General features: G+C 37.9%; 6 protein-coding genes across 7 annotated transcripts; 5 read left to right on the top strand and 1 right to left on the bottom strand.

Annotated features, from left to right (window-relative positions):
- Positions 1-296: 296 nt before the first annotated feature.
- On the top strand, positions 297-830 carry LOC137966253 (uncharacterized). The gene has a single exon (XM_068812824.1). It carries the CDS (start codon positions 297-299, stop codon positions 828-830), a length of 534 nt encoding a protein of 177 aa, XP_068668925.1.
- A 2,063-nt stretch (positions 831-2,893) lies between these two features.
- LOC137965785 (plastid-lipid-associated protein, chloroplastic-like) lies at positions 2,894-4,653 on the bottom strand. Its single transcript, XM_068812130.1, has 3 exons — positions 4,176-4,653; positions 3,591-3,783; positions 2,894-3,310 (listed from the first exon to the last, which is right to left on the bottom strand). The coding sequence occupies exons 1-3, from the start codon at positions 4,607-4,609 to the stop codon at positions 2,990-2,992; spliced, it is 948 nt and encodes a 315-aa protein (XP_068668231.1). The 5' UTR covers positions 4,610-4,653; the 3' UTR covers positions 2,894-2,989.
- A 2,868-nt stretch (positions 4,654-7,521) lies between these two features.
- LOC137966210 (ethylene-responsive transcription factor 3-like) lies at positions 7,522-8,711 on the top strand. Its single transcript, XM_068812763.1, has one exon. It carries the CDS (start codon positions 7,859-7,861, stop codon positions 8,510-8,512), a length of 654 nt encoding a protein of 217 aa, XP_068668864.1. The 5' UTR covers positions 7,522-7,858; the 3' UTR covers positions 8,513-8,711.
- Positions 8,712-12,387: 3,676 nt separating this feature from the next.
- Positions 12,388-15,997, top strand: LOC137966605 (uncharacterized). The gene is made up of 5 exons (XM_068813283.1): positions 12,388-12,630; positions 12,769-12,841; positions 12,941-13,005; positions 14,633-14,742; positions 15,347-15,997. The coding sequence occupies exons 1-5, from the start codon at positions 12,514-12,516 to the stop codon at positions 15,564-15,566; spliced, it is 585 nt and encodes a 194-aa protein (XP_068669384.1). The 5' UTR covers positions 12,388-12,513; the 3' UTR covers positions 15,567-15,997.
- A 657-nt stretch (positions 15,998-16,654) lies between these two features.
- Positions 16,655-21,211, top strand: LOC137966481 (protein disulfide isomerase-like 2-3). Its single transcript, XM_068813107.1, has 9 exons — positions 16,655-16,825; positions 17,419-17,577; positions 17,679-17,792; positions 17,881-18,056; positions 19,720-19,819; positions 20,070-20,246; positions 20,341-20,486; positions 20,612-20,758; positions 20,886-21,211. Exons 1-9 carry the CDS (start codon positions 16,694-16,696, stop codon positions 21,034-21,036), a joined length of 1,302 nt encoding a protein of 433 aa, XP_068669208.1. The 5' UTR covers positions 16,655-16,693; the 3' UTR covers positions 21,037-21,211.
- Positions 21,212-22,447: 1,236 nt separating this feature from the next.
- On the top strand, positions 22,448-26,710 carry LOC137966654 (uncharacterized). Of its 2 annotated transcripts, none has more exons than XM_068813339.1 (7): positions 22,448-22,554; positions 22,752-22,976; positions 23,132-23,182; positions 24,829-24,880; positions 25,026-25,084; positions 25,280-25,325; positions 26,305-26,710. In XM_068813339.1, exons 2-7 carry the CDS (start codon positions 22,851-22,853, stop codon positions 26,439-26,441), a joined length of 471 nt encoding a protein of 156 aa, XP_068669440.1. In that variant the 5' UTR covers positions 22,448-22,554; positions 22,752-22,850; the 3' UTR covers positions 26,442-26,710. The 2 variants fall into 2 exon arrangements, with proteins under 2 accessions (XP_068669440.1, XP_068669441.1); XM_068813340.1 differs by having other exon boundaries at positions 22,448-22,541.
- The last annotated feature ends 454 nt before the right edge of the window (positions 26,711-27,164 follow it).

Below are 27,164 nucleotides of genomic sequence, written 5' to 3' on the forward strand. Positions count from 1 at the left end.
TCCAAGCCTGACAAGCATGAAGCCCAGAGTCTCAGACGGAAAAAGCTATTCCTCCCGCTCTTCTCCTTCTTCCCCTTTCCTTTCCCTTTCGTCTTTCGTTTCCTTTCCTTTCCTTTCCAACCAAGCAATCTCCGTCCTGCTCCGCCGGTCGGTCGTTGCAACGCCACCAGCAGCCAACATTCCCTTGCTTCCTCTTTCTTCTGTAGTTCTTCATTTCCCCCATATGGTTCCTCTCACTGGTCGTCTTCTTCTTCTTCTTCTTCTTCTTCTTCTGCCCTTCTAGTTGCATGCGGAAAATGCAAATGCAGGGCTCCTCGACGGGGATCACCTTGGATCTGGTCCTCCACCTTCTACCTCTGCTGCTCATTCAATCCATTTCCCCCAGGGCCTTCACTACCCGCTGGCACTCCATAAGCTCCAAACTTTCCCATCTCCACTCATCCTTATCACAGATCGACGCCCAATCCTCGTCTACCCAGAGCAATCTTCTCCTCCAGCAGCTGCTACCCAATCTCCTTTCCACCCTACAGAAGACCAAGTACCTCGCGCAGCTCTGCTGCGTGGAACAGCCTTCCGCGGCCCCCTCAATCGGGAAGCTCCAGCTCCGATCCGACTTCGATCTTTTGCTCAAATCCGGGCTTCTCTCTTCTACCGCCGCGGCTATCGTGCTTTCCCACCCGATCGGGGGGTCGTCCAAGGAGGACATGGCTTTCTTCGTCCGTGACGTCTTCGCGCGGTTGCAAATCGGGGGATTGGAGTTTAAGAAGAAAGCGCTCGATTCGCTTCTCCAGCTTCTACACGAAGACGGCCTCGGCGAAGGTCGGGTTTGATTTAAATATTTTGCAGTTTAGTTCGAGTTCGGGAGCTGGCTCAATAATTTTAACCGAACTCAGAGTTTAACCTTGAGTTCGAACTTTTGACATATAAATTATTGTATAATATATATATTAAATATATTAAATATAAAATTATGCGCATATTTTAGATAAAATTGGGTATAACTTTTACTTAAAATTGGACATAACCCCTGTATATTAACCATGCATAAAATTATTTATATATTATGTATAAAATTATTCATAAAAGCAATACTAGTTTTGTCCATTTATATTCAATCAGATCTGTTTGATTCAAATACGAGACAACGGAGAAAAAGTTTAAAAAAATGGTTTTGGATAATTTAATCGCATGTCCATTTTTGTTTTTTCTTCGGAACATGGATTCATACAGCATTAGTTATGAAACGTTACTAATCTGTTCTTCTAAAAAACTTGAATATAGTTATCATTAAGAGAGTGCCTCAAACAATAAGAGGAGCTACAAATTGAAGCTACATCGAACATCATGTAGTTTCTTTACCAATTTGTACCTCAAACAAGTTTATAAAAATTTCCAAGAGTAAAATCATAAACTTTTTTTTATATCTTTCAAGAGTAGGATAGATTTATGAAATACCCATCTTACTTTTAAAAAAAATTCTACCACATATTATAGGAACCATAACAATGCTATGATAGTTGGGAAAGATCCAATATCCATTGTTTTCTAAACATTTAAAGATAAATATACCTTTGATTGAAAAAGTTATGGTTCTATTTTGATGCATTATTGAATTGCTTGGTCCATTTAGCAAAGAGATGTGTGAATTAATGATCATGGAACATAATGGCAAAGTAAAGAAGAGGAAAAAGGACAGGTTAGAGGATAGTATTGCTGTAAGAACTGATATTGAAACATTGGGAGTTTTACCCCCACAAAGATCAAGAATCAAATGCTAAACTATCAGATGGGTGGTGAGAACAGATTGTTTTATCACATCCAATTATGTTTTCATGGGTTTATATTTATAGCTGATAATTATTTCAATGCTTTCACTTTTATTGTTTCTTTCTTTTGTTAAGATTTGATGTTGATACTGAGCTGATTACTGCTAAGAAGAAAATCGAAGAAGAAGACAAGTACGACGAATGGGATTGAGCAGCATTGTGAAGCATTGAAAGAGAAATCCTTGTCAAATGAACTGGTTATGGAGGACTTGCCAGAAGGCACAATATGAAAATTAAGTAAATATCTGAATCTTAAAATTCTGTGTTACCAGCTTGTCTGTGCTCATATGCTAATGGATTATTATCATGGATCATTTTTCACACACCTGTTAAGTTGAACAATAAAATGGCTCTATGGGATCAATACTTTTGTTTTTCACCTTATAAGCTCAATAGCAAAGAAAGCTTGTGTCAAACTTTTGCACTATAGATTCAAACTATAACTTGCCTCCTACAATGAAGAAGAAAAAGGAAAATGATTTTTCCTTATAGATTCAGAAAACAAAAAATGAAACTCTTTATGTTATTCTCTCCTTGTTTGTTTACCCAACTCATAAAAAGCTTGGAGAACATTCATTTGTTGCTGATTGAAATACAATTTATGCATGAATTCAGGTTACAGTGGAATGTTAAAGAAGAACAAGGACATATTTTACTCTGTAAAAAGTTATTACACAAATCCCTTACCCAACATTGTTTATTACAGGTAAGACTTGAGAGAAGCAAGATGGTAGCTATGATCCTGTCATCCTGTAAAGCTGTGCTTGGAAGCTGCAGTTAAAAGGTTGTTCTCCTGTGGTCTAAAGATAAAAGTTGTTCGAGGGACTATGAAACTTCCAGTGACATATTCATTCAAATGCTACTGTCTTCAGATGTGCGAGTTGGAGGGAACAAAAGGCTACATATACCTCCATCAATGGGGGAACACACTTCTTTGTGATGTTGACATCTCGATTAATAAGTGCCAACAGTATAAACCCTATAGCTTTACCCTGTTTTTTGTTTCCCTTTATATTCAATTTTTTTTTATAGAAAGTCGTAGGAAGAACAGAAGCATGTGCCACTGATGCAGAAGGGAAAGTGATTCCCGTAATATTCATACCATTCATGTTTATTCTCCATATTCTTCCTTCACATGAGTTTAATCAACTGACAAGAAAAGCCTAATTAAGGGAGCTTAAGAGGCTGCTTCCTTCCTTGATGAGCACAAAGACACCACCACCGTCTCCCCTCGATATCCTCAGCTCGTCATCCAGGTAGGTGGTGAGGAGCCATGACTGAGCATTACTATTGGTGATGGGTATCTTCAAGGGGGGCTGGCTCGATATAGTCTTCGCCACTGAGGATGCAGTGTCTTGCACTGAACTGATTATGCCTTTGAAGGGGGAAAGGTCGATTTTCTGCCCCAAGAACTCCACATTGTCCGGTAGCACTATGGAATCAGTTAGCTGTGGCGTTCCAACAATCCCTTCCTCGAATTTAATCTGCAACACCACCAGCACTAAGACACGAAGGCAACTTCTCTAATGTAGCAAATATAACAAATGACTTGCATTCATTGTGATACGCCACCCCTGCTTGAGGTAGACGGATATGATCCAATACATTATGTACCTACAGAAACATATAATTTTCAAATGCAATTTCTGTTTCCTATACACCCACCCATATCTTTTCGGATTCTAATTCTAAGTTCAGACTCAAAATATATTTCTGAGTTTAGCTGTGTGTGGAGGAAGTGTTTGGATTTCGAAACCAGCTCACCTGCACCCGCTTAGGACTTCTGACTTCAAATTTGGCGTTGGTGGTCAGTAAAGTAGTAGCTAGAGGGCCTGCAAACTGGACTGAGTTTTGCACTGTGAAGTTCTCAGAGTCGATCGTTTGGGAAATCTCCTCTACTTTTACCAGTGGTAGACCCCTTCCCAGAAGTGGAAGTAAACCCGAGAATGAAGTATATCTGCCTTTACATAATCACCAAAGATCAATTCAAGTTACACCATGGATAGAACTCAAACTGACTACTTCCATTGATCTACTAAGCTTACTTCTATTTCAAAATCTAATTTAAGCTCAGAAAATTTCTTCAAATCGAGTTTAGAATTTGCAAAGAGCAATTACCTCGAAGAATTTTCAAAATCCACAATTCTTCAACCGGAGCACTTCATGTGCAGATTCACTTATTGAACTAATTACTTGCAAGTATCATCTACATGATTGGGTTCTAAGAGTCTAAAACCGAAGACATACCCGCAACACTGCCGTCTCCGTATCCACAATCGAGGAGAGGAAAAAAAAAAAAAAAAGGCGAAAACAAATCAAGGGACGCGGGTCATTGACGAGGGAACTTACACAAGAATCCATTTGCCGTTAAGGAGCGTCAAGGCGTCCGTGGGCGCAGGCGTCGGGTTCTTCGCTTCCAGCTGTGTGATTAGCTCCACGACCTCCGCCCTCGTCTCGCTCGTGGCCTTCAACCCCCGATCAGTTCCGTACACCGAATCGACCAAAGCTTTCTTCAGCCTGTCGATGTCACTCGGCTCCGCCACAGCCCTCGCCGCGCTCCCGCCTTCATCCTCCTTCGGCTCAGGACCCCACTCGTCGTCCACCGCCCGGACGATCGTCACTCTCCCTCTGGTACTCGACAGCTTCAAACACGCCGCGCCAGGTGTTCTCCCAGGAAGACCGGCAGCCGGGTAAAGAAACCGGGCGAGGCCCGACCGGCGCTCCGCCACGACCACCGGGGGGGTCTTGCAAGGAAAGGGTTTGAGAGGGGAAACACCCGCCATTAATGAAAGGACGCGGTCCGATGAAGCAGAGACGCAGGGGACACTCGTGAACGCCTGATTATTTATCGACGAAAGAGTCAAATGAGACGATTATGAAAACAACGTTGACGGCTCCAGGAACAAAACATGGGCCCACTTTTTTATTTTCCTCTAATTTTTTCTATTTTCTATTTAATTTTGCGTATGACGTCAATTGGAAGGTTTGTTGTAAAAGGCTTCTAGAATGTTCCGCTTAGATTTTTTATAATACAATTTTTGTATAAAAATTATATATCTTTGAAATATCTTCAAATCATATAAAAAATAATCTATTTTCTCCAAATTTATTTATTTATTAAATTCGTATAAATTCTTATAAATTCGAGTCAGCCGAGAGAGCGAAGGTACATGTAATGGACTCATAACGGGTTTCCCTCTACATAACGGCAGGCAACAAGACCGAGTCAAGACCAATCGACTCGGCGCGTCGGCAGAAGAAAGACCGAGTTATTTCATACGGTATCATCTCTCGAACATGAACCTGGGAGATTCACCGGCAACCTTTCCCCCTTCGCCGCAGACGCCTCTGCAATAACCAAATTGGAAGAATCATGAGACTTACAGTTTTTCTCTGTCGCAGTACTGTCCTTTCAAAGAAACTAGGCATGAGATAAGGATCCCAAGCGGCAAGCTGCAAGCTGACATACCATAAAGAAGAGAGCGAAGGAGTAGCTAATGATTTTGAGAACAACTTGGAAGAATTCCGTGACGATTGTCCATGCACGTATAGTTTAGTTTCTGAAACTGAGAACGGTAAGCGTTGCGAGTTCCGATTGTAGGATTACTTTAAATGAATTTCGAAATTCAAAAACTAAAATCGTACATTGTGACTAGGCGTAACTTATCTCGAATAGAATGTCTCGTCTATCATAAAAGTAGTTCGTGGATAACATTGATTAAACCAAACCTCGAATGGTCGTAATTTAAGTTACGTGAACCGTCTAAGTGACTGTTCATGAACTATCTTATACTGATTGGTGTGGAAGAGTTGTCGGGATATGTGTGTTTATTTTGGTAAATGGGGGCAATGAGAGGGATTAATCTTTCTTCAATTTTAAATCAAGTATTAAGTGTCATATTAGTGGAAAACATTCAGATGTATTCGTCTATGAAATTAAATTAAGGTTTATGAACCTTATTTAGTCTTCTTTTACGTGACGTGAAAGAAGTATTTTGAGACCAAAATCAAGAGATGGAGATAGGGAGAAAGAGGAGCGGGGTATTTTTTTAGGCAAATTGCTTAAAAGCTAGCGATAGAGATATGGGAGTCTTCTATCCTTCCATTATTAATCCCTCCGTTCGATGCACCCATCCATGATTTCATCTTCCCTTGCCTTCTCATCAAAGCGAAGAGATTGGCCAATAAAAATACACACACGTGTCGCCAACATCGCACGTCACCACTTTCGCGGGGTACGACACCCGCTTCCGTCGACAGAAACCTTCCCGTCCCTTCCAAATTCATGAACCGAGGTGAACCTCGCCTGCCCAACTTGGATCAACGGTTCCGATCGCGCTCCGCCCGTCGTCGCGCCGAATTTATTTCCACGCTTTCACGGAGGTCGCCTCCCACTATGTCAAATGACGAAACTACCCTTCATCGGGCATTTTATTTTCTTTATCTTTATTTATCTTATTTATTTGTAACAAAGGTTAATATACGTTTATGCTCTTATATATGTAATTTTTTTTATTTAAACGAAGTTTATACATATTAGGGGTATATGAGTAATTTCATAACAAACGATAAAGAGAAAAAAATAATAAGATCAAGAGGGGGGGACCACAGGCGTGCGTGAAGTGAGAAAAGATGCATCACACGGATGGCATGAGAGTAATTTCATGCACGGAAGCAGCTGAGCCATTTCCGCAAGTAAAAGATACGGCCGGGATCGTGTCGTGTCCGGTCCGGTCCGCTTTCGGGTTTCGTGAAAAATTGGAAAATCAAAGGAAAAGAAAAAGGGGGGAGGGTTGGAATAACTCGGGAAAGTCGCCTGACCCGTCAGCGGGGGGAACCCACTCGGCCGCCCCGCCCGGTTGTTGTGGAAGACTGGTATAGTCTCCGTAACATTTGCTCCACCAGTCACAACCAGCCTTTTCTTCCTTCCTTCCTTCTCCCCTTCTCTCTCTCCCTCCCTCCCTCTTTTATTATACTCAGCATCATCGCATGCTGATTTGTAGTGACCGATATACCCTCCACATATTTCATTATATACTAGACAAGTTTATTGTGGTTGAAGCTCTTCGTAAATCAAATTACATATACCATTAAATAATTTAAGCTATATTATATAAATACAATAATAAATAGAAATAATATACGTTTATGAACTATAAACATAAGTTAAATGTGTAGTCGCACAAGTTATGATAATCATAATACTGCTTTCGAAAATACAAACAACAATGTATCTCTAGAGATGACATTATCCGTATTTACTACCTTTATCATACACTTAAGCTTTTGTAATTAACTACAACCTATTTTGTTATAAAATGGATCGATTATGATAAGTTGACTCCTTAACCTAGCATGACAATTTTAGGGATCAAATTCTATAATCCCAACCTTAAATTTGTGCTAATTAAGCAAATGGGGAATCCACCCATTTAATGTTTCGTTTTGTGTATTAATATGTTATTGTCACAAAATGGAAGACCTAGTCTTATTTGTCATGCATGGCATAACTCGTCTCTAATGCCATGGAGAAGGGTAGTTTGGTAAATTAAAGCAGACGGTGGTGGAGGGTGTTTTGGTCAAATAAGTTCCGAGAAAAAGAGGAGGAAGAAAACAATCAAGTCGGTTTGTGGGGACCGGCAAGAGATATAGTCCCTCTTCCCTCCCTCTTCCCTCCCTCCTCTGCCCTCCTTCCCCTATGAGAAAAATCGAGAAATCAGATTTGATTAAAAAAAAAGTAGAGGGAGAGTTAGAGAGAGAAAGCCTGTAATAATCAAGAGAGAGAAGGGCGTTGTTGTGGAGAGAGAGAGAGAGAAGACAGAAGAGGCACCCTCACCGTAACAATTCCCCAAACCCACGCATCTCTTCTTCCGATCTCCCCTCCCCCCCTTCGCCTCCTACTCCCTGCCTCTCTCTCTCTCTCTCTCTCTCTCTCTCTCCGTTTCGTCTTCTGCGATTTCTCTCTCTGACCTTTTTTCTCTTAATCTGTTCTTTTCTGGATCCTCTTCTCCGGTTCGTCGCCTTGAGAGGCCATGCGGAGAGGCAGAGCAAACGGGGCGGCAATCCAGCCAGACCCGGTGGCAACGGTGTCCCGGGCTGATTTCTTGAAGTCGTCTCCGCCGGCTGCGGTCGCCGCCGGGAAAGAGACGCGGTTCCGAGGTGTGAGGAAGCGGCCGTGGGGCCGATTCGCGGCAGAGATCAGGGATCCCTGGAAGAAGACCAGAGTATGGCTGGGTACGTTCGATTCCGCCGAGGACGCCGCCCGCGCCTACGACTCTGCCGCTCGCGCCCTTCGCGGCCCTAAGGCCAAAACCAATTTCTCCATCTGCTCTCCTTCCCCGTTCCCCAACCTGCCTCTCCACAACCAGCACGCTCCGCCGCCGCCGCCGCAACAACCGCCTCACAATCGGCCGACAACGAGCAGCCTCAGCAGCACCGTCGAGTCCTTCAGCGGACCGAAGCCGTCGCCATCGGTGGGACCCGCCGCACTCCCCCGTAAACGGCCGCCTCCCGTCGACGATTGCCACAGCGACTGCGACTCTTCGTCGTCTGTTGTCGACTTCGACGGCAGCGAGGCCGATATCGCGTCCTCCTCCTCCTTCCGGAAGCCTCTGCTCTTCGATCTCAATCTCACGCCGTCCGAGGAGACGGACGACGACTTGCGAGCCACCGTTCTCTGTCTCTAAGATAAGATGGATTGAGTTTTTCTTTTCTTTTACTTTTTCCTTAATTTTTGGGGTATCTGTGGTAGAGTATATGTGCAAGTGTTATTTGGAGCTTTGCGATCTGGGTTATCTTCAACAAAATGGGCTATGAAATCGGTCTGTCATGTTGAAGTTAGATCGTGTCGAGAGATTGTTGGATCAGATCTGATTCTCATGCCAATCTGTCTTCTGAACAAAAAAAAAAAAAAAAAAAAAAAAAGGAAAAAAATCTAATTCAATGGACTGGAACATCAATTAAATCCTAGATTTCTACATTGTTTCTTCTTCCAAAATTTTCATCAAATTTGTTTTATTGCTGATGTGGTGACGATTTAATCTGTTCATCTATTTCACGGATTTTTCATCAAATATTCTGCAAACGGAAGCGCGTAAAATCTCAACTGGCTTGTACAGATTGCAGGGCTTTTTATTTTCATTTCATAAATAACATTGAATCAGTGACCTTCTGTCGTGGTGGGTTTCAGTGTAGTCCCATGTCTTATACTCGATTTTTTTCAGCATTCAGCTCCATCAATGAGGGATTTAAGGCATTACGCCGTAAAGATTGACAGCTGCGATTGTCTCGCTTCATCTTCTACCATCTTGGGGTGGCGCAGTGCTCATAGGTGGTTGAAGGGAAAGAGGGGAAAGAGGGAAAGAGGGAAAAGAGGGCTTTGTGGTTGGGGGAGGAGAGTTGGGTCTTGTTCCATTCAACCTTTTCCCATATTCCGTTGCCATCCAGGGTCTTTTTCAGTGATCAGCACCCTGGTTGGTTGGGTGACATTTAGCCTAATTTTGATCAGTGGGTCTGTGGGTGCAGGCGTTTGGTAGGTCAGGTAGATGTAAAGAAGTAATGAAGACCTGTGATGCTGTCAAAGTTACAAAATACCTACCAGGGCTAGAATCCTGGAAGCTTTCCATGAAGGCGGCAAGAGCATCTAATGGGGTAGGTCCTTCCCCTACACCTTCGCTTCCTTTTTTCTGGGTAGGAGGGAAAATGGATTTGGTTGCTCCAGGGAACCTATTCTCCATGTCAGATTATCAAAACACTAGCAGGGTTTTGAGAGATTTCAAAGCTGCGGAGCACTAACCTTTCCCCTTGGGGGGTGCTGGGTGCCTTTCGGCTCCTCTTTAGAGGAGGCGTGGCAGGAGGAATCACCTACCTGACTTCCATCCCCAGAATACAAAATTTAAAAAAACGAATCATCTTTCTTGTTAATCGTTTCTCCAGTTCGGCCTTAAAATTTTTTAATCCAGCACTGTTGTCGCTACATGGAGTGGGGTGTCCTTCCCGCCGGACCACCTGCCTCAATTTGAGTCCCAATCCAAAACTGGGAGAACATTGTACACTGTCATGGAGTTTCTGGCAGAATCAAAACCCTAACGAGTCTTTGATTTGGGTTAGAATGTGGAATCAGTCATCATGTTCCCACTTTTCCTTTTGTCCATTCCTCTTTACTTTTTCTTCTTCTTGGAAACATGCAAAGGCATGTGGAATGAAATGGCGGGAAAAGTGAGAATTTTAGTTTTTATGACATGGTGGTGGTTGATGGCGCCTGTAATTGACACTCAATGAATAAAGTTTTAGAATTATGTTGCTTGAGTTTGAAACTACCTCTCTGAAGTCAATTCCAAAATTACATGTCACGTTGCCTTTTCTCCTTTGGTTTTTATTTTTGCTTATACTATAACAAACCCTAAAGTTGTTCTTATGCTCTTTTGACGCTTTTATATTCAAATTTCAGTATTTTTCTTTAATTTCAAGATTATTTGCTTCAATTACAACATCTATCTATTAGTTTTCATATTTAACTTTTTGTTCTTTCATCGAAATTTGTTTTCCCCTTGTTAGTATTGATTAGTAGGGGTAACACGTAAACGAAAAAAATCTCAAGGGAAGGAAAGAAAAAAAAAACTTTAGTTCCGTGTATGGACGAATTTGAGTAAAGAGGAACACGCTTATGTTCTATGACATTGAGGTTATATTTATAGTGGTGTAAAGGTATGTTCAGTGTTGACATGCATTTAACGTCCTAAATCTGCACCTATTAGACTTAAGAGGGACCCCCTATCCCTCTACCCTTAAGAAATGTATTACCCCTCTCATAACCAGTTATGTTAGGCTGAAAAAATAAAAGGAAGAGAAAGATAAAATAAAATAAAATAAAAGCGGTTTCTTTTCTCTGGTTTGGATATATTCATGGAAAGTGAGAGAGAAAATAAAAAAAAAATATAGTTTCTTTTGTTTGGATACAAGTGAAAAATAAAAAAAGAAAATAAAATTAATAATATTGTAATTTTTTTATAATTAAGATTTTCTCTCAAATTTTCATTTATTTTCTTTTCTCCCTATATTCTATCATTTGTGGTAGAAAATTTATTAACTAAGAGATTGATTTTTTTTCTTTTTATTATTCCCTTCCAAACAACAGAAAATATTTTTTTCCCTTTTTCTTTTCTTTCCTATGGATTCAAACAGTTTATAGGAAAAAAACAACTAGGATATACATCTAAGGCTCCAAATGATCTTATCATTAGATTTTTACCATTGTTTTTTATTGACAGTTTGATCAATCTCCACGGGAGGTATAGGACTAAGACATTGAAGATAAATCCAGCAAATGAACTCTCAATTGATGAAGCAATGGTGGGATAAACTCTTAGAATCACTTCTTAACAATTCACACAGAAGGATCTGTTTTTAATTTTTGTTACAGAAATTGATAGAAAAAAATCCCCTGCTATCAGACCTTATGCTCACACATCTTAATCAGAAAAACAAATTAGGAAGAAGAAGGACGCAGAAAGTTCGAAATACGAATTTCACATATGTAACCTCATCTTCCATATCGGTTTGATCTAGCTAAGCAATGAAATCATACGCATTCTATCAATCAAACAATGGAGTCCAAATTTCCGTTGCAACTCATGGCAACATTATAAAAGGTTTAAAAAAAAACAAAAATCATTCATGAGCATCGCGATGGAAATTCCGAGTGAATTCTGAAAAATCTATTTCAAATGGAAATCGCTGAGATTTTATCAGCTGGACAACCGAGAACAAGTCAGAGATAGAAATGAAATTTTGGTGAAAAGGAGATAGATACTCACGGTTCTGTGATAGTGTGACTGTGCTGTTTTGATTCGCTTCTGCGTCGTCTTCTTCCCTCGCTGCACTCGTTTTCTCCGAGGAAATCTTTTTTAATGCAAGAAGAAGGAAATTTGGAACTCTCCAATGACCAAACTTGGGGGGCAAGCAATCTAGATTTTTTCTATTTTGGAAAAATTGAGAGGAGAAAGACGACGACGGATGACGATGACGAATTCTGGGATTCGTAACGCGTTACGCTATGACACAACGTGTCTGCCCACCCATTGAGTTGGTCTAACCAATTGACTTAGGTTTCTCGAGTCTCGGCTTAGCATGAGATAAAATTAGGACCGTTACTTCGTATAGGTCCCGTATTAATGGACGGTTCTGATTGCGTCTCTTATTAAGAAGTGGTTTAATAAGACCTAGCTCGTTAGTCGTTCCATGCATTATGAGTAACACCTCGATGAAATGGATTGGTTTAAATATATAATTAGTCTGATATTGATGACCTTAAATTTGATATATATCACCTATTAGACAATTGATTGGCAAATAAAATTTGCTGCTCCAACCGGAACAGCGGATCAGGGTTTCATAGCAAGTCTAGGGCCTGTCTTGACCTCCGGCCCATAGTGCCACACCTCCCCCAAGCCCAGCGATCAGACAACTCCGGGCCGCTATAGCCAAAATTCTCGAGGGCATCCACCGTGGATTTAGCCGGAAGAAAACCAACCCAGTGCAAGTTTCCAACCAAGGGCTTCAACTTGGTTACTCTGTGACTCTGATTCCTCCCCAGAGGTTTCCAGTTCAAAAGAAACGCAGGAAGGTGGTTCTTTCGCGATATGAAAACGTGATAACCAACCGCTGGCTGATCGGGTTGTTTGAGAAGATGCACCGTCTGGGGACTTCTGGCTTTTCGGTGTTTCGCACTATTGCTATTCCCAACCTGAAAAGAAAAGCGTCCAATTCATGGTCTGCTGTTCAAGACACTTATCTCTCCACTAAGGCACTTTCTTCCTTTTCTCCACTATCTTTCTCTCGACAAAATGATGGTTTTTTTTTTTTAATTTTTTTTATTAATTTCTCTTTCATTGGTTGAATCGACTTTTGATTTTGTCTTCCTTTTTTCTTTTTGATTGTTAAGGAAAATTTTGAGAGGCATAGGGTGGTGTTCACTGTCTCAACTTCTGTACTATCTGCCGCCGCAGCTTGGTTTGGTGAGTTGCGTGGAATCATCTACTTCCCCGTTTTTGGTTCGAACAAATTGGAGGAGTTATGATTAAGGAACGTTTTCTGACATCATGTTAGTGATACAGGTTATTCATTGAGATATGTTCATCAATCGAAAGTTGAGAAGAAGCTGGAATCCATTGAGCAAGCTGTGAGTTTTCTTGTTTGAGTAACATCATTCCATGTCTTTTTCATTTCATCAAATTATTTTATTTTTTTAATTTTAATGGTTGGGGTTTTAGTTCATGCAAGTATTCGGACTATAATATGAAGAAGTGCTTTGGCGTCTTCTTAACTTTGAGCCTAGACCTTTTCTCTTCCATTCTCACAGGGGCAATTATATGCGAATGCTTTATCTATATAGACATACAACTAGCATTATCAAGATAAACAAGGTCAATGGCCTCATGTTAGGGCTTTTAGTGTGAGGTTTGGGTCTCAAGTCTCTCCTGGTCTGTGTAATCAACATTCAGAAGAAAATAAAATCAATTGTATTGCTTCAAGAAAAGAACTGATAGCACAGTACCAAACCTTAGGATACTGAAAGATTCTTTTTCATTTGTGTCGCTTTATTTGCATATCAGCTTGATGTTCAATGGAATAGGTGAATTAGGGAGTTCGGTAGATTTAGATCTTGGGCAGAGCAGAATTAGTTACTCACCATAACCGGAAAGTAATGGCTCCTGTGATATCCATTCCTAACAAAATCTTTTGCATGTGAGAAAGTAGTTCACGTTTTCAGGATTTTGATGAAAATCGAAATAAAGCTGTGGACATTGATACACTCAGCACTGATTAGAACTGTTCTCAACCAATCTGTCTCTTACACCAGTATTGCCATCATCAGAGCCTATACCTGAAACGGGTTAACACTATTAATTGTGACTGCATAAAATTTTCTTCTTACATTTAGGGAATTGGGCAAAGGCCTTATATCTGTATTGGTGCACTACTGCTCCCTTGGCTTTTGGAGCAACTTGTGGAAACCCTTCAAACTCGTACTGTTGTTATTTTCACTTCTACTTGTTCAAACATACTTTAGTGCACTTGAGAAAAAATCTCAATAAAAAATTGAAGAAACAGTTATATGAATATAAGAAGCTGTGCAGTCAAGATTTCTGTTAATTTGGACATTGCTTTAGGTTTTTCATGTTTTTGAAACAGTGTCAATCAATTGGCTTATTTAATAGCTGAAGAAGAGGTGTCCCTCCCATCTCTCATTGTAAGGGGACACACCTTACCCAAGTTTTTGTTTTGTTATCTTTGGGCTTGGAATTAAATTGCACATTTTCTCAAAAAAATAAAAATAAAAATAAAATAAAACTTCCATTTGTTTTGTCTTATAATGGATTATTAAAATGTAAAGATTGAACAACAGGATACACTCACTATAGGGGTCTTGAGTAAAGCTTCTTACGGACCTGCCAACCCTGGAAGAGCTGTAAAAGAGTCCCTTTTAGCAAAGGATCATGGAGAGATAAATTAAGACCCTAGAATTGTAAAGAATCTCATCATAGCTTGAACAGTGATTTGAGGACCTAGCTAGTTCTAAAGGACCTAGATATTGCAGACTCTTAATCCTAAATTTAACAGGGATTCAGGCCTCACCGTATATATCTATCTTTATCTTGTGATTAGTTTGTGCTAATCTAATATTTTACTTCCTAATCATTTTTTCAATGTACTTTGTTCAGCTTTGCTTTTCCATACCACGTGGATTTTTCTCTGATTTATTTATTTTAAAATTTCCATCTCTTGTTTCCTTTCCTTCAAAGCAGATGAAAACCCGTCATCTGGTTGAGGATCAAGAGATTAAGAAGATAATCCATGGTGGAAATGTCAGTATTCCAACTTGCATTGCAACTGCTGGGACTTCTTGTCTTATAGGGTATGTTCCTTGTTGTCTTGTAAGGTTACTTTTTTTATAGCTCTAATTGTAAGGTTACTTGTCGTAATGAATGTTGCTATGCTAATTTTTTGAATTGTTCAATTCGTCCGAATGCCACTGGTCTGAATAAATTAAGTGATTAAGTCTACAATGGGACCTGAGAATGTGCAGAAAATTTTCCACTCATTTTAAAAATATTTTGGGAATGAAAATGTTGTAACATTCTGGTAATTTGGAAATGGATGTTACTCTTGTCCAATTCAATGTCCTGCCAATCAACATAGTGGGTCTTGATAAAAAAATTCGTTGGTTTATGTTGTTTATGTTCCCTTTTTGGTATTTCTTATGATAAAAAGAAAATCATGTAATATGATTAAAATTTCAAATTTTAACCCATGGAAATTTAGAGAATTTTCAGCTGATTCTTCTTATACAGAAATATAATGACATGAGAAACCGTTCTCTGGGTTCAGTTTCATCCACAAGTTTCTAGTTTTTCTATGAATATAAATAAACCGGCAAAGTAGTAGAACTCATTTACTGTTGACTGTATTGTGATACAAAATAACTGGTTTTCTCAACTGGTAACTTTTTCCATGCACAGATATTGCCTTGGATGGCGGGGAGGGAGATGGTATGCAAATAGGAAATTTCGAAGAGAGCAGCTGAAATTGTTGGGTCAAATAAAGCCTCAGAGGTGGCAATTCCTGAAGAGGCCATTGCTTAGATACAAAATTTCAGGAATCCCCTTTAGAACTTCTGAAACCTTAAGAAAGCCAGACACTGCGGCAATTACTTCTCATCATATCCAACAAGCATCTTAATGCCCAAGGAAATCATACAATTTTGTCTATACTTCATAGTCTATATAACCGATTTAACCATTTTTCATCTGATCATGCTAACAACAAAAGTACAGCTCTTGTAAGATTGGGCCATTGAGTCATGCACAAACAGCAACTGAGAAGTTGTCCAGAGCAGAGATGCCGCTTATATTGCTTCTCTTCAGTACAAATGTTTACAGATGCTGCAATGGGCTCTTACTGGAAGCAGGTTCCCAATTTTGTACTGAATGTTGTGTTGGATAAACTAAGAGGGTTGCAGGTCTGAAATTTCTTCAACTCAGGGTGGGAAGCCCTTGTTATGTTTTTTGAAACATCTTTGGGTACCTAAAGTTGGAGACATCTTGGGCAATAAGTATCACATCTTAGACTGTAATGTGTTTTATTGGGTTTTAAAACATTTTAAAATAATGACAAAGTGAAACATAATGTTTATGTGTATCATATTGGTAATTCCACATTAGCAGTCTTCATGGGTTAATTACATTAAGCATAGGTCAATGGCTCAAATGATTTTTGTCCAAATCTCCAATTAGAAGAGAAACCTGTAGCAATTTTTCCAGTTCCTTAATATGCCCTCATATTATTTTGGCTTATAAATGTGATGGTGTTTCATGGGAAGAACTATTTTTAGAACTGAAAGATGGCATTGACCAAAATTTCTACAGAAGTTTTCATCCATTTCAATCCAAATCAAGGGTTTTCTTTACACACAAATTGGAGAAATTTTTAGGGGGAAAAAAGCCCACAGTTCTATGTCATTTAAAAAAAAATCAAATAAAGATATTAAATATAAAAAAGATTAAATATTAAAAAATTACTTAAAGATCATTCATGAGTCATTTAATTTAAATTTAATAAATATATAAATAAATAAAATATACCTAGATGGACTTAGTAGTAGTACATGACAATCGGATAAGATCCGGATCTGGGTCCAATATAACTTCATTTGGCCCATTAAATTTCTTTGGCACGTGGCAGATGGTGATTGGCTGTCACACGTGTCTGACCTTACGAACTCCGCTTCAAGGTAAAAATAACGGCGTCGGAGCTCAGCGACTGCTTACGACTTCCAGAGCAGAGAAGAGACGAGAGAGAGGGAGAGAATGCACGAGTGCAGTGTCCTCCTCCTCCTCCTCTTTGCAATTCTCATTCTCTCCAGTGCGCCCCCGACGACCGCTCTCTATGGGCCCTCCTCCCCTGTTCTGCAACTGACACCTTCCAACTTCAAGTCCAAGGTTATCAACCTTAGTTTCAAGTTCTCTCTCCTTTTTTTCTTGGTTTTTTTTTTTCAGTTTTTATCCAATACTTGGGATTTAATATCCATGGTTAATCTTCGATACTCTTTGATGATAAAAGATCTTAACTTTCTACGTCTGAATTGGATCGCCGATGACATAGCAGTTTTTTTTCTTTATTATATAGTAAAGTTAGTTTTTCTTAATTAAGTTTCTAGTTTGTTGGTTGGATTTGAATGGCATATGCTGTATGTCCCTTGTTTTGAGTTAAAGCGAGTATGTCATTGGCTGATAGTTTCGGGTCTGTAGCTTTACCGAAGGGGATCAATGGTTTGGAACAAGTTAAAAGTGTATTTTTGGCTGGAGGAGCGCCCGCCCTTTGGCTGCTTCAAGTTATCTATTCTTAGTTTGCAAATGCTGTTTTTACATTATCGTCGTTCCATTTAGTAGATTTAGTTGGAAGATGAAGTGGGTTTTTTTGTATTTTAGATTAATTTATTTTTATTTACCATGCTAAAATTTCTTAAATTTATATTGATTTTCTTGAATGAGAATGGAATATTAAAGTTTTGTGATTTGGGGAACGGTGGCAGGTTTTGGACTCCAATAGAGTTGTTTTAGTAGAATTCTTTGCGCCATGGTGTGGTCATTGCCAGGCTCTGACACCCACATGGGAGAAAGCAGCAACTGTTTTGAAGGGTGTTGCTACTGTGGCTGCTCTTGACGCTGATGCTCATAAGTCACTCGCTCAGGTTCAAGTCTTAGAACTCTTCTTTGGAATTTGGTTTTACTACCATTAGTCATGGACGCACACCACGATTCACTCCAATTCCTTGTTCTGGCATTTTAATAGGAGTATGGAATTCAAGGATTTCCAACAATAAAAGTATTCTCCCCTGGCAAGCCACCCATTGATTATCAAAATCCGAGGGAAGTGAAACCTATTGCAGAATTTGCTCTGAAGCAGGTTGTTCTAACTCCTTTGAAAGCTTAAATTTTACACTCCATGATTTCTAGAATTCAACAGGTATCATCATTTTCTTGTTATTTAACAGATTAAAGCACTTCTGAAAGACCGTCTAGAAGGAAAGGCGACAGGAGGGTCTACTTCCTCTGGCGGAGAAAGTGAAAAAGAAGAAAAAAGTGCATCAGTAGAATTGAATTCTCGCAATTTTGACGAGCTTGTTCTCAAGAGTAAAGACCTTTGGATTGTGGAGTTCTTTGCACCATGGTAAGTCATTACAGTTATACTTTTTTTAATGTTACTATTACACTTTCTTAAACTGCTTCAATTATTTATGGAAGAAGCCACAGCTGATTTAAATTTTGTTGCCTCTGTTTGACAACTATTGTTTTTTCCTTGATTGATGTGGTAAATAGTTTTCTCAAAAAAGAAAAAGGTAAATAGTTAAATTGCTTTGAGCAATACAAGATTGTGAAAGGGTAAAATAAAAAAGATCCATTTTTCTTGTTTCTTTGAGGTCACTTGGCTTTGGTCTACAATGTGTTAGTGGTAGATGGTGGTGTGTTGTCAACACCATGGTCCTGTTATACTTCTTGGATGTGGTCCTGATCTTGGTTCAAAGGTGCAAACAGCACGTTTTGGTCCACCCTCATGGATTCAAGTCTGACTCAGGTGTTATCAGCTCCTTGATTTTAGCACATATTCATATATGTTAATAAGCACATATTCATATATGTTAATAAGCACATATTCATATATGTTAATAAGAGATAACATGCTAGTTGCTTGGGTCATTAACTGTTTTCCAGGAATTTCTTATCCTAAGGCAAATATGACTAATATCGCTCAGTGCTGGTAATGGTGCCTGTACGCTTTAACAGACACCTTTTTATATGCTTAACGGTTCATTAAAAAATTGTATTTTATGTCATGTTAAGTGATCACCATTGTGCCATAAATTATCCATTTTAAACACTTCGTTCTTGAGTTTAGAGGGATAAAGGTGGTTGCCCCACAGTTGAAAGGTAAGAACTGCAAGAAAAGTCAGGTTTGTACTCTCATCTGTTCAAGCCAAGCTTCTTGAAGGTCCAGGTTATTTGAGCCAAATCTGTATAGTTTAGTACTTTTGTATTGGTTGGTAATGGGTATGGGGTGATTAAATCATTTTTGTTCTGTACCGCCTTACATGTTTAAGGACAATTTGGAATCTCAAATAATTAGAAAAGGGCACCTGGCTAAATGTAAGGACTTTTAGTACTTCTATGCAAAGATATTGGAGCATTTTTTGTTTTAAAGGTTCAGTTAGAATGAGATTTATGACAACATGTTTGTTTAGTTGAGAAGTACTTCACCTCGTGGTCTAGATTCACTACTTTTAAAAGAAAAACAAAAAATAAAATAAAAAATGATTCACTCAATTTCTATTGTATAATAGAAGCTAAAAAGAAGGAATTAATTGCTTAAAATACCATATCTTGCTCATTAATATGTGTTTGTTGGATACTTACAGTATTAATTGTACGGGAACATTAAGTTAACTGTAATTGTTTTTCTGATATCTAAACCTACATCATCTAGTTGAAGGTAAACTGAGTGTGTCTGCAGTTTGTATATTTTTTTTTTTTTGTTTTTGTTTTGGCAGTGTCTTCTTGACATCTTTATTCCTGAAGTACTAGACATATTGGCTGAATAGATAAACAACTTACATTTTGTGAAGAATGAAAAAATAGGGAATTCTTTTTTGACTTTCACTCTATTATCAAAAGTCAAATTGAATTTAGATATTTCTATAAAGTATATGTTTTAGTGAGAGAAAGTTCATCTCAGCCTAGTGCAACATATTTTTTCCATGCAGTCCCATTTTGAAATTTATTAGATTTGTATTCTGCCATTTAATATAGAGAGTACACTGGCTTATTTGCTTTACCAGGTGTGGGCACTGTAAGAGGTTGGCCCCTGAATGGAAGAAAGCTTCAAATAATTTGAAGGGGAAGGTCAAGCTAGGCCATGTTGATTGTGATGCAGAGAAGGTACTCCCCCTTCCCTACTAGTTACTCTAGATTGTTTCCTTGAACTAATTCTGAAGTGAAGCACCACATTTGCAATTCTGAACTGTGTTTAAGGGATGCAACTTATCTGCTTCTGATTCACTCAAAAAATTGATGATAAAGAAAGTGCCATTTTAAGTTATTAAAGATAGTGTGGAGATTCTTTGATCAAGTAATGTGGCCAACGCTACTTGGTTTTCATATTTTCTAAAATTGGAATTTGGGTCTCCAGTCCTTGATGAGCAGATACAGTGTGAAAGGTTTTCCTACAGTCTTGGTGTTTGGAGCTGATAAAGAAAGTCCATATCCATATGAGGGTCCAAGAACTGCTACTGCCATTGAATCATTTGCCTTGGAGCAGCTTGACACGAATGCTCCTCCTCCTGAAGTATCAGAGTTGACTGGGCAAGTAAGTTACTTTCTCTCTCTTTCTCATGCCATTGGCTATCCTAATTTATGCTTTTTAGTTGTTTGACCCTAAATATTTTGCTGATCATTGCTAGGATGTGATGGAAGAGAAATGTGCTTCTGCTGCTATCTGTTTTGTGGCTTTCGTCCCTGACATCTTGGACTCTAAAGCTGAAGGAAGAAACAAACTCATTGAGCTGTTGTTGTCAGTTGCTGAGAAATTTAAAAGAAGTCCCTATAGGTAAATTTTAATGTCATATTGAACTAGAGGACTTCACTCATATATCGTTTCAAAATTTGTCGACAAGATTTGTAACTTGTTGATTGAGTTCTGTTAGAGATGAGAGAGTCTGTTGGTCTTTGCAGCTTTGTTTGGACAGCAGCAGGTAAGCAGCCTGATCTTGAGAAGCAAGTTGGTGTTGGTGGTTATGGCTACCCAGCTTTAGTGGCTCTCAATGTGAAGAAAGGTGCCTATGCTCCTCTTCGTAGCGCTTTTGAACTCGACCAAGTTGTGTAAGTATCATCATCTCTGTTTGTTCAGAGGACCTTATTAATAAAAAAAATAAAAAAATTCCTCCATCTTTTTATTATCAGCTCAGTTTGATATATTAGTCGATTTCCTTTTATTTTTTCTGTGCAGTGAATTTGTCAAGGAAGCAGGGCGCGGCGGGAAAGGTAACCTTCCTCTAGGAAGTAAGCCTGACGTCGTCCCAACTGAACCATGGGATGGCAAAGATGGACAGGTTCTTGAAGAGGATGAGTTCTCTCTTGAAGAGCTTATGGCAGAGTAAACTAGTTTTCCCTGCTTAGAGCTGCATTTTGGTTGGAGAGAATCCAACGAAACATAGGAGAGGTTTTAACTTAGTGTGGTAGCTGAAGCAGATTGTGGGAATCCTGATTTTGAGGATAGTTTGGTGTACTGATCTGAATATTTTGGTGTTATAGTATAAAAATTGTTCTTCTGTATGTCTTGTTTGCTGCATCTTTGATTCTCAGGTGGCTTCTCTCCCACATGATACTGCAAAAAAACACAGATCAATATATGAAAGTTGTGTTGCATAGCTTTAATACTCAGTTGTCACCATGGTGGAAGAAGTCGGATGGATGGTTCAGCTGCATGCCAAGATTTATCATTTAGGGTGGGCTTGAGTCAATGGGAAAGTATCGGAAAAAGAGCATTTTTGGGAATTTTTCATCGATTCTGCTTGATTTCTTTTGCCTTTTAAAAAGGATAGAAAAATGAATTTCTGCGTAAATTAGATTTGTTTAAAAAATAAACTAAGGGTTTGTTTGGAACCCTAGAAAATAAAATAAAATAAAATAATAATTAGACTATTGTTAGTCTAAAAATAGTTAATAAAAATGAGATAATGATCAAATTCTTCTTTTTAGTAACTATTTTTTAGAATAATAATGATCAAATTCTTTTTTAAAGTATTTTTTTATATAATTTTTTTATTATTTATAAGAATGATTTTATTTTTAGTGTAAATACAAATATTATAAGTATTTTTCTAATTGTTTTCAATAATGGTATAAACACAAGAAAATTGGTGAAAATAATTTTTTTTAATAAGAAAAATATGTTCTTCGGTCTTTCCATTTTTGTATAGAATCAACAATCATATTTTTTTTTTTTTTGGAATAATTCCTGATAAATATTTAGTCTACATTTTCAATCTATTCTTTTTCCAATTCCATTGAATTAGAAAGAATCAAAATAATTAATAATTATTTTATATTTCATATTTTAAGTTGTATTATGATTTATAAAAAATCATAATACAATGTTATATATCTTGAAAAATATCTAATATATCTTGAATTTTTGAAATACCGATATAATATATGATCTCGTATTGAGTCGATAGGGTTCGAGACATGTATTAAAATTTAAGAGATTTTATATGATATTTGAGATATTTACACACAAAAATGTCAAAAAAGTAAAAAAAAAAAAAAAAAAAAATTCCATCTAATCCACTTAAATAGAGTCTCATGATAGTATAATTTAAATTTGTCATACGCTCTAAAAACGAAAAACCCTAAAACCTATTATTTATTCTTAGAAAATCTGGCCCCGTGGGGGCATTATTATTGTGGGCCAACGGCAGCTACGAGGCCCACATCCTTGGTGCCCTTTTAAAAATTTCTTCTTCGACCCTCTGCCACATTGCAGCGTGCGGAGTGCGCGCTGCTCTGTCTATCTCGCTCGCCTTTGAAATTCTTCATTCTTCGTTTCTTTCTCTTTGCAGTGCTCTCAAATTTTTAGTCGTATCTGTATAAGAAATTTCAGGTTGGTGTCGAAGGTGAGAATTACGCTCTCTTTAACTGTTTCACATTGAAGTAACCGGAGATCTTGGAGAGCTGGCTTTTTCCTTTTCTTTAGTTAGAAGCTGGCATAAATTTGATTGGATGATTTTAGGTCACCAGAATTGAGTTGAATTACTTCGTGTCTTTATGTTTTACTATTTCTTATGCTCGTTGTTGATTGTTGTATTTGTAGTGCCACTTCTGAGAGACTGTCGATTGTGCTATTTAGTAATCATCTGGGAACTTGTATTCTACTCGGATTTAGGTTGAGTTCTGTGCCGGCGTAAATTTAATGGGAACTCGGGAAGTTTACGAGCAGAAGCTCCGGTCTGGCAACCTCTATCACGACCCCACCATAAATCCTGGTCTCGGCTCCGCACGTTGTCCCCGCTGCCTTTCTCTCATTAATCCCAATTCTGTACGCCTCTTTCTCATACTAACAGTTTTATCATCTGTTTGTGCTATTCGCCGAGGTTCCACTAAAATTTGGTTGCACGTTTTGAATTCATCAAGTCATGGGTGAATTCTTATTTGTTAGTTTGTGTATGATAACTTATCTACTGACTCTCACAGGAAAGTGCGGAGTGGACGATAACTACTGTTTTTCATGAAGCGACTGGGGTGGTAAGCATTTTCTTTCTTACACTTGTTATGAGGTTGCCCTTACCAACTTTCTAAGATTATCTTGGATTGCTTTTTGGAAGCTCCAAACTGGACATACGTGTATGATGAAAAAAAAAAAAATTCAATCTAGCTTTATTGATCTTGTTTGAGAATGAGATAGAAAATTACAATTGTGAAAAAAGACAACGAGATGGCAACTTGCATAAAATTCATGGTAGAGATTAATCATTAATGTTTTGTATCCATGTAAACTGTGGAAAAAGTGTCTAGGATAAGATTGTAAGACAGCTTACCGTTAATAAATTATGATGTGCTTGTTGATCCATTTTAGATGGCGTACTGGGATCAAGTCTCTAAAATTCAAGAATTCAGATTGCCTTGAGCAGAACTTGACATGCTGATTTGAATTACCTTTGGTTATTTGCTTGTTGGCCAGTGAGATTCTTTGATCTATTACATTTTTTAAAGGTCCAAATTACTCCTTTTGAAAATTACGATGGTTTGCTCGAAAAAAAAAAGATGGTTCAAATTAGTCGTGGATAAGTTAGAAATTATTTCATCCAAATTCACATCTGATACAAATATTTTTGAATCATTTTACAATGGTATTGAAATCCTAGAACTTTTATCCATAGAGTTTTTCCGTCAGGAGTAACTCTTTGCCTCTATTGTTTCCCCATCATTATTGGAGCCTTTTCTGAAGTATTTTAGGTAGGCTATCTGAGTCTTCTTTCGTTTTGCATAAATGCTGTAATTCCATTGCTCACTTGGCCTTCATCTAGTCTTCTCTTTACCATTCACCTCATATCATTTGTCGCCTTTCTATACTTCTTGTCATTCCCTTAAACAACAGTGTTAAAAGACCTATGGACTTGTAGGTTATCATCTGAGCATGTTGAAACTATCTCAATTAGTTTTCCTTTATTTCTTCATCTATTGGTATAAACTCCTAGGCATCTCAAATATATATATTATTTTTTTTAGTTTTTCCCATTTCAGTCTTTTATCTCAGCTGCCTCATCTTTGTAGATGGTGCTTCTGTTCTGCCGAACAATATAATGTATGACTTGACTAGTAGCCATCTTCTAAACTTTTGTCTTCAGTCTTTTCTTACTTCTTGCATCCTATCTGCTCCTCTTTATTAATCCAGCATTTATCTTGTGCTTTACATTTTCACAAATCTTCCTTAATCATATACATCAAATTTAAGAACACAACCAGTGCAGTTGATCAGTAGGGCATGTCTTGATCCTCAATCTGCAGCTCATCCTTTGACTTTGGGCAATTTAAATTGCATCTAAATGTTCAGTTTTGAATCGATTTACTTCACCTTCTTTCTATATTTTTGCTCTCCTATTTATGCCTCACTAGAATAATCAATTAATAATACATGATTTACAAACAACACACCTGGTTATCTCTTGAATATGGGGCATAACTCTACAAATTCATTTATGTTACTTGCAAAAAAAAAAAAAAAAGGTGCTTCTGGTGACAGAAAACACACTTGTGTCCTGATCTTTCTTCTTAAATTAGCTACAGTCTCCTCATACATATCTTGTTATTGTACTGAATAGAAAATTGTATCGTATGTACTCTGTGTAAAATTATGTCTTGCATCTTATTTTTGAACTGCTGTAACATAGGCTGGTACCGGTGCTGGTGCAATGCTTAGTACAGTTCATGGTTTCAACACTGGTAAGTCTTGTTTGTCAATTTTATTTTGTTGTTGTTCTGACTTTCTTGATTGCAGCATTAACTACATCAGGTTTTAGTAAATGAATACATCTGAAGACATATGTTCTTAGAGGGTATTGTATGATTTTTTTTTTTCTTATTGTAGGGATCCCATTGGTTCAAAAATATGTAAAGGGACCCAAGTGGCTACAATTTGCTGTGGGGGTATTGAACTTTCTCTATATTGATTTCCCTTATTTTAGATGCAATCCCTTGTGGAACTATAAACTTCTGGTGGTGTTTCAAGACACTAGCCATATTTATATTTCCCATATCAGTGGTACTGTGATTATCATTGTGACTGCTGTTTATACTTTTTCACTGTATTATAGAACATTTACACCGTGTTTTCTATGACAGATTCCGCCATTCCTTGTGTACTCTGCTGGCAGTGCTGCATTTGGAGGTAAGGTTATCATTTATTAGAGTTATTTTACTTTTCATTTGATGGATTGTATGTTTTATGTTCTTTATGGTGATGGTAGTTAGCTATTAAAAAATGTTGATAGCATTTATTGCACTAAAACCCTGCTTTGTGTGTGTACATATTAAGCATGTCGTTTAAAGAAAAAAAAGAGTATCTGGCTTGGTATCCATTTTGAATTCTTTTTTAATCTAAGGTCTTGGATTCAAGGCTCACAGGTGCCTGCTATGTTTTTGGAGCTTGTTTAGCCAATGTTCCCAAAAAATTAAAGACGGGGACAAAAAACTTTCTGGTGAATCAAGTTATAACTTTTATAGACTCTGTCTTGCCAATTAAGAAATCCATGTTTATTTCGGAAAGATAATGAGTTGTAGTCTCTGGCTTGCCAAGTAGGAAACACATATCCCTTGTTAGTGATTGAAATTTCATCTTTCTATGGCCTATACATGTATCACTCATCTCAAGCTGGTTGTCTGGATATGAAATGGGATTGTTAGTTGGTAAGAAGTCCTACATTGGTTATTATCATCAAGATCCTAGGTTTATTAGTTGGGAAAAGGTCGCTTTGAAATTGAATTGGGCCAACTCCAAATGGGTCAGAGCAATGTCAAACCTAATTATGTTTTGTGATTGATCATGTATGCTCCACTTGTTAGGCTCGTTTATTTGTCTGAGATGGATGTGAGAGAGAGAGTGTTGGTGGGTAGAATTCTCATGGTACCGTGTCCCACAAGATGGTTATCTTAATTAGAAGGATAAGTAGTGTGAAAAATCACACATCTGTTATCATAGGTTTGGAAGGTGCTGCACGTTCTTGTGAGATGGAACCAATGTATTATTTCTCTAGCTATTTCATCTTAAGAAAAAGGAAAGAATGCTTACCTTTCTTATGATGGACCAATAAAAGTTTGTTGATTTGCTGCTCTTTCTTATTGGGAATTTTCTTTCTCATTCGACACAGGCTATGTGGTTTCAAATTTTGCTCAGCTCTCTGTGACATCATATTATGCAGCATTTAGTGCTTCACATTATGCAGTATCACAAATAACCAGAATGGTCGAAGGAGCCTACACTCGGAGGCAACATGAGAAATCATGATATGCTTTCCACAGTTCTTTCCCCCTCCTTATATCTGTCCAGAGGTACACAATCTGAAAATTTTGAAATCATATTCACCATAGTTTTGCAGTGTCCTTGTCCAAAATTCTTTCTTCTCTGTAAATCACCAGTTTTGGATTGTGGGTGGGTACAAAATATAGGTGCCTTCATTGAAGGTTACAAAAGCAACAAAAGTACAAGACCATAGTGGTATCCCCTGAAGATTATATTTTTATTATTTATTGATTCTATACACTTTCTTGTTGATCTTCAACTACCAGCATTTTATTTAATTATTACTCATTTTCTGTTTTATTTCAACGAAAAAAATAGGTATATTTCATTGAAGGGATGTAAACAAAATTAAATAAATGATATAAATATATAAATTTTATTTGGTATTACAAACAGCCACTATAAATAAATAATTAATATAATCATAAAAAAATTTAATTTATGAAATAGTTATATAATAAAATTTAAAAATACTCAAAATTATGTCTTATGTCAAACTATATAATATAAATTAGCTAAATAATTTTTCCATATGTTATCATATGATCCCCATTCAATCAATCGGTTGCTTTGCGGACCAGACCCGGTCGGGTAGATTTGCGACCCGGTTCAAATAAATAATGAATTTTGCCGGGTCGGAAGTCCAACGAACTCCCGGGATTCGCACTGCACGACAACAGCAAAAGCCTGTCCTTCTTCATCATTAAC

This window comes from Aristolochia californica, unplaced genomic scaffold (genome assembly GCF_029961685.1).
Source record: "Aristolochia californica isolate CCGP_79_NKW_82.1479 unplaced genomic scaffold, dmAriCali1.0.hap1 SCAF_5, whole genome shotgun sequence".
Classification (NCBI taxonomy): domain Eukaryota; kingdom Viridiplantae; phylum Streptophyta; class Magnoliopsida; order Piperales; family Aristolochiaceae; genus Aristolochia; species Aristolochia californica.

Excerpts from the sequence above, each read along its gene's own strand:
- LOC137966253 (XM_068812824.1), top strand. The coding sequence starts at position 297 with ATGCAAATGCAGGGCTCCTCGACGGGGATCACCTTGGATCTGGTCCTC.
- LOC137965785 (XM_068812130.1), bottom strand. The coding sequence starts at position 4,609 with ATGGCGGGTGTTTCCCCTCTCAAACCCTTTCCTTGCAAGACCCCCCCG. Across the intron at positions 3,784-4,175 it reads AACGGCAAATGGATTCTTGT|ATATACTTCATTCTCGGGTT; the intron begins GTAAGTTCCCTC and ends ATGTAAAGGCAG. Across the intron at positions 3,311-3,590 it reads GAAGTCCTAAGCGGGTGCAG|ATTAAATTCGAGGAAGGGAT; the intron begins GTGAGCTGGTTT and ends GTGGTGTTGCAG.
- LOC137966210 (XM_068812763.1), top strand. The coding sequence starts at position 7,859 with ATGCGGAGAGGCAGAGCAAACGGGGCGGCAATCCAGCCAGACCCGGTG.
- LOC137966605 (XM_068813283.1), top strand. The coding sequence starts at position 12,514 with ATGCACCGTCTGGGGACTTCTGGCTTTTCGGTGTTTCGCACTATTGCT. Across the intron at positions 12,842-12,940 it reads TGCCGCCGCAGCTTGGTTTG|GTTATTCATTGAGATATGTT; the intron begins GTGAGTTGCGTG and ends TTAGTGATACAG. Across the intron at positions 14,743-15,346 it reads GGGACTTCTTGTCTTATAGG|ATATTGCCTTGGATGGCGGG; the intron begins GTATGTTCCTTG and ends TTCCATGCACAG.
- LOC137966481 (XM_068813107.1), top strand. The coding sequence starts at position 16,694 with ATGCACGAGTGCAGTGTCCTCCTCCTCCTCCTCTTTGCAATTCTCATT. Across the intron at positions 19,820-20,069 it reads TTGATTGTGATGCAGAGAAG|TCCTTGATGAGCAGATACAG; the intron begins GTACTCCCCCTT and ends TTGGGTCTCCAG. Across the intron at positions 20,759-20,885 it reads TTTGAACTCGACCAAGTTGT|TGAATTTGTCAAGGAAGCAG; the intron begins GTAAGTATCATC and ends TTTTCTGTGCAG.
- LOC137966654 (XM_068813339.1), top strand. The coding sequence starts at position 22,851 with ATGGGAACTCGGGAAGTTTACGAGCAGAAGCTCCGGTCTGGCAACCTC. Across the intron at positions 24,881-25,025 it reads AGTTCATGGTTTCAACACTG|GGATCCCATTGGTTCAAAAA; the intron begins GTAAGTCTTGTT and ends TTCTTATTGTAG. Across the intron at positions 25,085-25,279 it reads GGCTACAATTTGCTGTGGGG|ATTCCGCCATTCCTTGTGTA; the intron begins GTATTGAACTTT and ends TTTCTATGACAG.